Raw genomic sequence first — 12274 nt, forward strand, 5'->3', positions numbered from 1 at the left:
GCATGAAGAGAGGCCGCCACGCACGGCTGGAGTGATCGTTTAGCAAACTCGGGGAGCACTCGCCATCCTGGGGCCACGTGCAGGGTGAGAAATGCCCGAGGGGCTCATCTCCCTACTATTACCCTCTCATCAGGGAGGGAACCAAGACACAGAGAGGTTTGGAAACTAGCCTAAGGTCACACAGCAACCGATGCAGACCAGTAGGTTCTCACGGGCACATCGTGTGTTTAACCTGAGAGGTGAAAAACGAGCTGGCAAAGCTAATGACCACGTCCGTAAAGACGGTCCACGCAGGAGACTTCTGGGTTGTGGGGGTGTAAACGCTGGATTCGAGGCAGAAATAACAGGCGGATGTTTAAGCCGCAGTGATTGGCTGAGGGAGGGGTTAGGAGCCTGTGATGGTTGGGTTCATGTGTCAACACAGCCAGGTGATGGTGTCCAGGTGTCTGGTCAAGCAAGCACTGGCCTAACCATTACTGCAAGGACATTTGTGGCTGGTTAATAAACCAGAAGGCTGGTATATTAAATCATCAGTCAATTAACTGCAGCTGCTCTTCAAAATGTCACTCTCAGTTGCTCTCTGGTCCTTCTGTCTGTGAACTCCTTTATAGGACTCCAGTGATCCAATTAACACCCACTCTGAATGGGTGGGGTAACACCTCCGTGGAAATTATCCTATCAAAGTTCTCGCCCACAGTTGATTGAGTCACATCTCCATGGAAACACTCAGTCAAAGGATTCCAATCTAATCAACACTAATACTTCTGCCCCCACAAGACGGCATCAAAGAACATGGCTTTTTGGGGGGACACAGTACATCCAAACAGGCACAGAGCCCCTGGCCCTGAGGTCAGAGCCCCACTCTGGGGTCTTGGGCCAGGTACTTGGGTTTTCTTAGCAGTACGATAGGAACAGGGATGTGCTTCCTTAAGGGTTGTTGTGAGGATAAAGGAGGTCACGTTTTTGTCTCACAAATCGACCCTCAGGTCCAGCGTGAACCCTGCTGGGGATGTCAGTCGCTATTCGTTGTCCTTGGAGGTCGACATAAGGGCATGGACTGGGTCCTCCCAGCTCACCGTTCTATCTCCAGAGCCCGGGACAGAGTCGGGCCCAGTGGACATCTGCTAAAAGCCTGTGGAATGAGTGGATGGAAGTTGGGTGAAGAATCCGTTTGGTTCTAGAGTTGAGCTGGGACACTCGAGAGGTCAGGCTTGAGCCCGAGGAAAGGACGAGAGGGCCGGCTGCTGAGAACTCAGGCAGGCTCTGGGCTCCCGCGTTTGCTCACTGCTCCCACAAACGCCTGTGGGTGTGGGTGTGGGTGTGAGTGCCGTGCGGTGGTCCTGGGCCGTGGTGGGGATGAGAGCCAAGGCCATCCACAGGGAGCTTAGGTTTGGGGAGCTATTCAACACTGTTGATGGGTCAACAATCACACAAGTAAAGGGTATGAAGTGGGGTCTGTGCCCAGAAGGAAACGTACAGAGGGGAAACACGATCCGGCCTGGGGGTCAGGGGACATTTGAGCTGAGAGCTAAGGGGCAGCAGGGGCTGAGTCAGGGAGGGGCGGAGGTGGGTCGTTTCAGCCCTGAGGCTGGAGTTTCACGGAGGAGGCGAGGGGCCTCCTGAGCAGCCTGTCCCGTCTCAGCAGAGGGGAAAGCAGGCCGAGAGGCCGTGGCAAGCAGACTCGCTTAAGGACGAGGAGGCCTGTGGCTGGAGCACTCCCGGCTGTGCTGGCTGGGGGGCCGGAGCATGGATGAGCGCCCCGGGAGCGGACCGGGTGCAGAGGACAGAGGCCGGCAGGGATGAGGACGGGCTGTGGGACAAAGGACTGCACAAAGGTTTAGGGTGTTTTTCTCCCAAGCAAAGATAAATTCATGTAAGATGCAACGTAAGGCTTACAAGACCATGGGAAACAGTATCAGCCTTCATTTTCCTGCTATTCAGGAAAAAAAAAAAGGCCTCTAAGCCTAGAATTATTATTAATAAACTACCCAGTGGAAATGACACATTTCTTTAATAAAATGATAAGGAAAAATGCACCTCCTCTTGGTAGCTGGTTCTGTAGGTTCGTTCCAGCTCCTGATCCAAGAAGTTCAAGCTGAACTGGTTAATGGGTGGTTTAAAAAAATAATCTTTCATCAGGCTGGAAGAGAGAAGAAATGCAATTGATCAACATTCGGCTGATCAGAAGATCACAATCAGCTACCAAACACCATTTCATTAAGCATATCGCAAAAGCTGTTCTAAGTCACTGTATAATAGCTATTCCTCAATCTTCCCCCTTTTAAAATGCATCCCTGGGAAGTCCTTTGTGTTGCTCAACTTGATCAAATTTTAGGTTTCACCTCTACTAAAGGATGACCACTCATCATAATTCTAAGACACATCATTAGGACCCTGCTCTTAAAAATATGTTCCTAATATGCAGGAGGAGAAGATGAAGGCAGCCTTTTGGTTCTATGAAATGATCCTTTTAGAAGAAACAGCAGATTCCCGCACTGAGAGAACTTATATTCATCTGGAGGCTCTAAAGGAAAAAATAATTCGGAAGTGGCTGTCCTGCCATTCAGAACATCGACAGTAATTATCACCGTAAAAGCTAAAAGGTTGTTATCACAAAATTGCATTTACAGTGAGTTACCAGTGTAATTCTGGTGCTATTGTTGCTGTGCAGATTGCATGTGCAGTCTGCAAAAGGATAAGGCTGAATGATGTCAGAGCAATCAAACCTGCCTTCAGTGACTCTCATTCTTTTACGAACTGCTAGCAAATAGTGATATTCTTTTCATACTGCAGTAAGTTACTGTGAATTCAAGGGAACGGCACCAGGGTGCATTCTCCCTGCTCACAGTCACCACGAGAACTAAATCATAAAACGTGCAAAGCCTCTGGCACATGCCTGTCACCCCAGGGCCTGCTAGGTGGGACGCCCTCCTGCTGGCTGCACAGGACTCGCTACTCTCAGACGCAGAGGAAGGAGAGAATGTGGTGTCCCTGAAGGTTGGCCCTCTATCCTCCTTTCCACCCAGGAAGTACAGACAGGGAAAAACAGAAGAGTGGCCGTAAGGATGCTCAGTGGCCACCTGGAGCTGTTCCGTGGCAGAATCGACACTGTCTACGTGGAGCTGCTCCTCTGACATTCCTATGAGGATGTTCTACATCTGGGAAGGTGGGGGGATGGCAGAGGAGCTCTCCCAGGCAATAAACTCTGGACAAAATATAAAAACAACTACTGGAAGGCACTGGAGAGCAACGGAGCTGGTAGAAACTGAAGTGGAGTCAACACTTGGAAGGAAGGAATAGAACCAAGTGAATTTCACATTTTTACCTTTTTTTTTTTTTTTTTTTTGCTGCTTGAGGACGATCGTTAGTTGGCACCATTGCAAGTTGGCTAAAATTTGGATAGCAAACCCACAGTCTTTCTGGCTTGAAAAATCAGAAAACAGTTCAGAATGGCCACAGATGGAAAACAGGGTTGGAAATGTTAGAAAGGAGAGAACCAGAGAAGGGGAGCCCCAAATTCTGCACATAAATTCTGTTCAAATCTCTCACTGACCCTTGAAATGTGTGCATGGCAGAGTGCAAGCAGGCAGCTAAGGCTAAGAGAACTGAACTGATACGCCAGCTGCTGCCCAGCTCAGGGGAGACAGAGTTTGGAGTTTGAATTCAGACAAGTTAACTTCCTGCTTAAACATACAATCAAACAAAAATTTATATTCTTCAGAGGAATATAACTGAATCTACTCACATCATTCACAATAATTCAATGTCCATGGCACAATCCAAAAATTACTAAACATACAAAGAAACAGGGAAACATGATCGAAACCCAACAAAAAAGCAATCGATGGAGACCAACCCCAAAATGACCCAGAGGTTGGAATTAGAGGTCGGGGTTTAAAATGTATGTAGATTTAATACTATAGTATAATGTGTGAGAAGAGAGTAAATGAACCTACACAGCTGCAAGGTTTCTACATTTAAAATGAAGTCTACATTTAATATTAAGTCTAAAAAGACTATAAAAATTAAAGATGTATATCAGTAACTTCTACAGCAACCACTTAATTGCCTTAAAATGGAATTAATGGGCAGAGATTGTCAGAATAGATAAAGATAAATATAAAGACACAGATAGGTTGAAAGTAAAAAAAAAATGGAAAATTAAATACCATGCAAATAGAAAGCAGAAGAAGGCTGGAAAGACTCTATTATTCTCAGATAAAGCAGACTTCAAGACAAAGAGTGTTAAGAGGAATAAAGAGGGCCAATTCAAAATGGTAAAAGGATCAATTCATTAGGAGTATACAACACTTCATAAATGTGTCTGCATCGAAAAGAGAACATTAAAATACATGGAACACATATTGTCAGGATTAAAGAAAGACCTAGAAAATTCCACAATTATTGTTGGAGATTTTTAACATCCTTCTCTCAACAACTGATAGAACTAGAAAAAGAAAAATCAGTAGAGGTAATTGATCTGAACAATACCATATAGATCACCTGGACCTAATTGATATTTATGGATCACAACATCCTACAAGTGCAGATTACACATTCTTTTCAGGTACACGTGGTATGTTCACCAAAACAGATCACATAGGAGGCCACAGAACAAGTCTCAATAAATGTAAAAGAACTGAGTCACACAGTGTATGTTCCTGGACTACAATAATGTTAGACGAGTCATTAATAATAATACTATATCTAAATGCCATTCCTCCCTTAAAGAAAACAGGACGCTTTGGAGAAACAGCTGATTACTGAGCTGGGGCAGGGAAGGTATAAGATGAGCCTGGAACATCTTGCTGGGCTGGACAGTAAGAAATTGCTCAAAATAAATGATGGGGGCATGTTGAAAAGAGCCAGCCGGAAGGGGCTCCCACTGGCCAAATTCAGGACAATTAGAAGATTAAAATACAATAAGGATGAAGGTGGATTATAACCTACTATATAAAATATGAATCCATGAGTTGGGGTTGATGAGGGATGGATGGATGGATGGATGGATGGAGGGATGGATGGACAGACGGGCAGGTAGATGGATGGATAGATGGAGTGATAAATGGGAGAGGGGCTCATCTTTACAGTAGAATGCCAAGTACCAAATGAAAATGTACAGAGAATGCTGGATTTGGAAAATCACTATTATGAACCATCATAGTCAAGACTGTTTCAGGCAAGAAAATTGATGGAAATTAAATGTAGGAAAGTTTGTTAAGGAACAGGATAATCTGCCTAATCTTAAAGTGTCTTCCCACAAGTTGCTTATGAGTCACAAGGAGAAAATAATTACTATAGATTGGAGAACTGGACACCATGCCGGTTTGATCAAAATCAGCATCACTGATGGGGGCAGACAGCGCCACGTGACCCTGGATACGAAACCCTGAGAAGGTCACAATGTCACCAGCACTCTTCTAATCACGAGGAAACGTCACCAAATCCAACTTTGGGAATACTCTCTAAAATAACTGAGCCTGTATTTTTCAAAAATGTCCACTTCATGAAAGACAAAGAACAGCTGCAGAATTGTTCCAGATTTTGAAAGACTAGAGTAGCAAGACAACTAAAAGGGATATGTGACCCTGGACTGCACCCTCTTCTAGAGGGAGAAAAGTGTTATAAAGGTCACACGGGGTTAACTGACAAAATTGCAATACCGACCACAGACTAGATAAAATATTGTACCTATGTTAAATTTCCTGAGTTTGGTAACTTACATATGATCACATAAACAAGCATCCTTGCTTTCAGGAAATATCCACTGAAGTGTTGAGGGATAAACACCGTGATGTATCCAACTTAATGTCAAGTGTTTCAGAAGAAAAAAATAAATAAATTTCAGATACAGTGAGAGAGAAGGAGCACGATAAAAAAAAAAATGGTAAAACGCTAAAGTTGGTGAATCTGGGCAAAAGACAACGTGGGAATCCCTGTATTATTTTTGCAACTTTTCTGCAAGTTTGAAGTTACTTCGAAGTAAAATACAACAATACAGTGACAGTGGCGATAAGGCAATTCAGAAGAAGCAGAGAGACTTCCACCTGCAGATGTATGTCCTGTGCTGGTGACCCCAGTCTCACCTGTCCTCTTTAATGACATCCACGAAGTGGGCATCTGTTTTCTCCCGGATGTTCTTGAACCTCAGCGGCAGGAGAGCGGACTGGTCCAGGCTCACCCCGGCCCAGCGCCCCTTCTCCTGCAGGATCTCACACAGGGAGGTCTGGCTGGTGGTGAGCTTCTCCTCCCGCGGAGGGCCCAGCAGGCCGTTCTGGGCTTTGGAACCGGCTGCTCCGGGAGCCTGCCTCGAGACAAAGGAGGCGTGAACACAGGCTGCAGTGAGGGCCTCGGCCACACGCGGGTCCCGCGTTTCCAAGCCCCCGGACGCTCTGACCCGCCCCAGTGGCAGCACCTTAAAAACCTCTGTGCTACGCGAAACGCCCAGCCTCCCCACCCTCTGCTTCTCCCCGCTGCCCCGTCTCCTTAAATCACATCTCCAGGAATTCAGGCAACCAGAAGAGTGAACTCGTGGGAAGAGCCAGAAAGCGGGTAGAAGGAAAGCCGAGGGAGGGGAGGACATCCTGGGGGAGCCTGCTTACCCCAGAACCAGTGGACCAGGGGCTCAGAGGTGTGTGAGGTGGGTTGCGAGAAAGGAAGCCCAGAGCTGCATGGGTGCGGGTCAAGAAAGGGTGGGTGGACACGAGGCCGGTGCTTTGGGTGGCGACCGGCTGTGAGAAGGTCCTTTGGCGGATGAGGTGACGGTGGAGGGTGAGTGAGACTCAGGCCTCCCTGGAGGAGTCGGCCGTCACACGCTCTCCCAAAGGGGTCTTGGATTTGGCCTTTATTCTGCTTCCGCTCCAGGCCTGGCCTGGGTGTTACAGTTGGAGTTTCTTTGGCAGCTTCTTGCTGCTCGCCCTGATGCCAGGCCTTTCCTACAGACGCACGTCTCATCTTGAAGGACGGCCCTCTTCTTGGCGCATCTGCCTTCTACCGTATTCTCAGTCCAGCTTCTGGCTCCACAAATTCTGCCCTGACTACTCCCATCTGCACGTCTCTCCGCTCTCACTGCCCATTCAGGGCGCCCACCCAGCTCACCAGGCAATTATTCTATTGCACAGGGGGTAGTTCTGACTCTCCGTCCTGTTCTTTGTGGGTCTCCTGAAACCCAAACGACTAGAAGGAGACGGATGGTGTTCCCTAAGGGGAGGTATTCTCAGAACCAAGAAGCGGAGAAGACAGAAACGTCACCTTAAGCGGACAGGTGAGGAGAGGAACTGACAGGAAACAACCCCCGTGAGCGCGTTACCTTGGTGCTGTTTTTATGCTCGTCCTGACAGCCATTTTGGACGGCTCCTCCTTCTGCTCCAGCTTCAGGTTTGGGAGCAAATGTACCACACGAGCGGCAGATCTACAGGGAAAACACAGATCACAGGAACACACCCGGAAAACAGGGTCGCTGCACGTCACTCAAACAAGTCCACGGTTGGCACAACTCGCTAGGACACGGAATGGCCACAACCGAAAGGAAGGCTTAGCTCACCACTCGAGGATGAGATAAAAACAAACCGGCGAAGTGAAAATGAAAGCCTGCGTCCAGGCCCAGGCCTGCGCACAAATGCTCGCAGAAGCTTATCCGTAACAGCCAAGAAAGGGGAAACAACCCGGTGTCGGTCAACTGATGAGTGGGTCCACAGAATACGGTCTGTGCAGACGGCGGAGTGTTATTTGCCCACAACAAGGAACGGAGTCCTGATCCTGCTACGACACGGATGGACCTTGAAGACACCGTGCAAACGGCCGCACACGCTATGATCCCATTTACACGAAGTGACCAGAAACGGCAAATCCGGAGAGACAGAAAGCAAATTCCTGGTTGCCAGGAGCTGACGGGAAGGCAGTATAAGGCACGGCTGCCAGTGGATATGGGGTGAGGCAAATGCCCCGACACTGCTTGTGGGGAAGGCTGTGCTGCCTTGTGGATATAATAAAACCTGCTGAACTGCAGACTTTAAGAGGGCACATTTTATGGTGTTTGATTTCTATCTCAACAAAACTGATATTTTAAAAACAAACAAACTGGCTTCCAACCTTATCTAGAACACTAAGACAAGGTCCCGGGACTCTATGTGACGGTGAAGCTGTTCTACAAAATTCACACATTTAACACGGACTGAGTAGTTAGAGGTACATGTTTATAGATTAGAAAGTCCTACAAGCTGCAGGAACGAGCTGACCCAGAAAGAGAAGGCAAGACTCAATACTGAATGGTGCAGTGGAAAGAGCAGAGCTTCGTTTCTTACACACACCCCTAGGTCCTTACCAGTTTGGTGACTCTTTTTAAGTGACTTTATCTTGATTCTCTCCTCTGTAAATGAGAGTAGTAACCTTTCTTGAAGATACGCTGTAATGATTACATGGAAGAAGCATGTGTGTGGCCCACCACATTCCTGGCCCCAGTGTAGCCTAATAAATGGCAGCCGCTCCAGCATGAACATCATCTAGTAAACTGGAGACCCTCATCGGGGCAGCAACCAACAGTTTTGAGTAAAGAAGATCAAACTGCAGCAGGAGAGATTTATCAGGACTCAGAAACAGTTTCCTTGCAGCAAGAATTGTTAAATATGGAAATAAATTATAGAACGGGACTAGTATTGTTTTAGGAAGTTAAAATAAGAGGCACCTCCGCCTAAGGGTAAGCCATGGCCCAGCTCACACCGCAAGTGAGAGCTCAGCCCTGCACGGCATCAGAGAAAAGCAATAAACGTTCTAAAGGGTTGTGTGATTTGGGGATGTGCTATAATGCACACAGTAAGTTTGGACATTTGTATTCATTCAAAAAATGAAAATTAATATGCACAAAGAGCTGGCCAAATCGTTCTCTAACGTATGTGAGCAAATAGTAGCAACTGAGTCAAACGTGCATACAGTTCTCTAAGAATTGCCATTATTAGCCATTAGGGTAAAATGCTGTTTTCACAGTCAATAGCATTCCTTAAAATTATTTCAAAGCACCTGGGATGGGTCAACTCAGACTTCAAAACATTTTACCCAAGGAGCCAGTGATCTTCTCAAATGAAAAAGAGGTCCAGTGCCAGGCACATGGAGCAAGCCCCCAGACCCCCGATGTTTTCACCAGCCCACAGAGGTGTGCTCTGTGGAGGTAGGGAGCCCCCGGCTGTGGAGGTGGCAGCAGTATTGGTTCCTCTAGGAACACTCTGGCCATTTCAGGGGACCATCTAGTGGACACAGCCCGGTGCGTGGAGACAGGCGTAAATTACGGTTTGAGCGAGACTCCAATCTGAGTCAAAGCCTGTGGAGGCAGGGACCTGTCAGAACCATCACCGATCTTGAAAAGACAGAGGGAGCAGGGAAAAGTTCTTTCTCTGAGCACTTTTTTTTTTTTTTTAATTCAGTTTTATTGAAATATATTCACAAACCATACAGTCATCCATGGTATACAATCAACTGTTCACAGTATGATAACATAGTTATGCGTTCATCACCACAATCTATTTCTGAACATTTTCCTTACATCAGAAAGAATCAGAATAAGAATAAAAAATAAAAGTGAAAAGAGAATACCCAAACCATCCCCCCATCCCACCCTATTTGTCATTTAGTTTTTACTCCCATTCTGAGCACTTTTTAACATTTAGGACTAGAGAAGTAGGATAACACTTGGACTGAAAGAACTGGTTTTGGAACCAAATGAGCCAGGAAATGAATTCTGATCCCACCACCTAACAGATATGCGATCTCTCTGGGCCTCGGTTTCCTTCTGTGTAAAATGGGGTTAAATCTCTCTCGAAGAATTATTCTAAGGGCAAAATGAGGAAATACATAAAAAGCAGGTTGGAGGTATAAATCAGTGCATTTTATGCACCAATTTTCACCACGTGGTTCTGACTTCCTAGAATACTGCACGGCCAGGTTCTGAGACCCCAGACTGGCCTGGTGGGGACGAGAACTGCGACTGACTGGGGACATCTGCCCTGGGTGAGGGGTTGGAGGAAGGAAAGCACTTGTGCATGCATTTGCCATGCCCGGCTTGGCACAGTGACTGAAGGGGCAGTGGGTACCCAATTAAACGTCATCACTCATATAATTTCTGCTTGTTATTCTCTCTTGTCATTAAGACAGTTCGTCTGCTAACTTACTTCCCTGGATATGTGCGCTTAAGACCCCATTTGTGCTATATGCTTCTAGAGGCCTCCATTTGTTTCTAAGTATTTTCTTGCCTCTAGACCACCTGATGTACTTTAAGAACAGGCCATCTGCTCCTTAGAGCGCGTTCTCCGTGGCACGCTGGCTTTTGCACATGTAAGATGTTCTGTGCAGTTACAGAGTCACAAGCAGGCAAATGTGGCAATCCCTTACTGACCGCCAGAGGGCGCACTGGAGACAGGCAGAGGCTCCCCTCTCAGGCGCAGGTGCCGACAGTGGTCCAGGTGAGAGCCCTGCAGCCCAGGTGAGAGCCCTGCAGGCCGCCCAGCCTCAGCCGCACCTGCTCTCTGCAATCTTGGCTGCCAGAGGGCCATACCAGGAGAGCCATGGGTACCAGGGTGATCACAGCCAGGCAGCTCAGTGCCACGTGTGCCGTCTCTGACCACCGGGAGCCACCTGACCTGTGCACCTGCTGTGAGGAGCTATTCTAACACGGAGGCGAGGCTCTCAGAGCTGTCCACCAGGGAGCCGCAGAGAGCAAGGCCGAGACATGCACCTTCGCAGCCGGAACGTTCATGAATGGTCCGGGGGATTGTACCCTGGGAGGGGAGGGGGCTTGCTGGAGCCATGCTTCAGGTCGCAGTGAGCAGGCCCCGCGACCGGGACCCCTGATGGCCAGGCCATGGTCCTGCTCAACCCACATCCCCCCGCGGCTGGAGAACCAGCTGGGCCTCCCAGCCATCCCTGGAGCCAGGCTGCCCCCAGGACTGCAGAGCACAGATCCGCAGCGGCTTTCCTCCTCCTTCCTCAGCTGCTTTCCTCCTCTGGGAAATTTTATTGAATAAAACTTTAACACAAATGAAGAACTTGGAAAGAAATCCTCTGCCCAGATGGAGACGTTTTTGGACCTCCCTGTTCCCTTCGGCATTAGGCCCTGCGTGAAGATGCATGGTTTCCCTCTCCCTCTCCCTTTTTCTCTCTCTCTCTCACACACACACGCACAGCAATTTCCCTTCAGCTGTCTTCCAGCTCCATTTTACCCCAATTAGCATCCCTAACCAACTGGGTTTTGCCAAGCACTCAGATACCTCTGAGACGTGTTCCCCAGGATCTCTTCCCTGCAAAAGTGCGGGCGCCCCCGTCACTGCTGAGAAGCCCTCCCCGGTAGGAGCGTTTCCGATGGTGGGAAGCAGCCTGGGGCACCTGCTCGCCTCTCGGGAGGCAGGCCCGAGCCCTGCACTGGCAGCGGGGCAAGGCTGGCAGCCTCGCTCAGTGAAACAACTGCAGCGAGTCATGGCGGCTTTTATTTGGAAACCTCCGTGCCTGGGCCCAGGGTGGCAAGTGGAGCCCGGGCTTCAGGTCGTGATGCTCACGGACTCCCGAGCAGGATGGCGATGAGTCCTGGACACTGCAAGGCAGGAAGCACCCCTGGGGGCACCAGGGCCTGGGGCACACGGCTCCTTACAGCTTCCAGGGCTGGGCAGATGGGCCCGATCATCAGCCCTCCATGGCCTCTGCCCCCAGCACCTGGGGGGTCCAGACTCGATCCCGGGGCTGTGCCTCCTCCACCGTGGCCGTGCAGCCCCAGCAGCTCTCCTGGGCTTCTAGGAGCACTCAGGCTCCAAAGGAGGCGTCCCCAAGACCAGCTTCCACGGTCCCCAAAACAGAGCCCTGTGCACGCCAAGGAGCACTCGGCTGCTGTCCACTGCCTGGGGAACCTGAGCCTTCCCTGGACACCAGCCGAGAGCAAACGCTGCGCTTTCCCAGGTTATTTTTGCTCCCTCTCTGAACGTGGATGTGGGCCTCGGCGGGAAGACCCAGGCACGGCGTTTGTCATGGGCACGTTTCAGTGCACGCACCCGCGCTCTGTTCACGATACCCTTTTCCCTCGAGACTACTGCCCTCCACGAGATAAAGCATTTCTAAGTCAACAGCTCCCCTTTTCCATCACTGTCCTGGGAGGGAGCAGGAAACCTCTTTCCTGAGAAACAAGGGGGAAAAGATATCCGAGAAACCCTGGTTTGACCTGTGGGGTCTGCTGAACATGGCTGCTGGGTGAGATGGTGCGTGACCAGAAGCATATGAGGCTCACGCTGACACGGCCGAC

The 12274-nt window shown here is 48.9% G+C and overlaps 1 protein-coding gene across 1 annotated transcript in view; it reads right to left on the minus strand.

The window, feature by feature from the left end:
• Nucleotides 1-12274, minus strand: part of ADCY9 (adenylate cyclase 9) — a 133235-nt gene that overhangs the window by 17386 nt on the left and 103575 nt on the right. The window contains exons 6-8 of the mRNA XM_037813799.1: nucleotides 7310-7411; nucleotides 6087-6304; nucleotides 2038-2140 (exon numbers count right to left, since the gene is read on the minus strand). Coding sequence (XP_037669727.1) covers nucleotides 2038-2140; nucleotides 6087-6304; nucleotides 7310-7411 — 423 coding nt within the window. The remainder of the gene's footprint in view (nucleotides 1-2037; nucleotides 2141-6086; nucleotides 6305-7309; nucleotides 7412-12274) is intronic.

Source organism: Choloepus didactylus, chromosome 21 (assembly GCF_015220235.1).
Source record: "Choloepus didactylus isolate mChoDid1 chromosome 21, mChoDid1.pri, whole genome shotgun sequence".
In the NCBI taxonomy this organism is placed as follows: domain Eukaryota; kingdom Metazoa; phylum Chordata; class Mammalia; order Pilosa; family Megalonychidae; genus Choloepus; species Choloepus didactylus.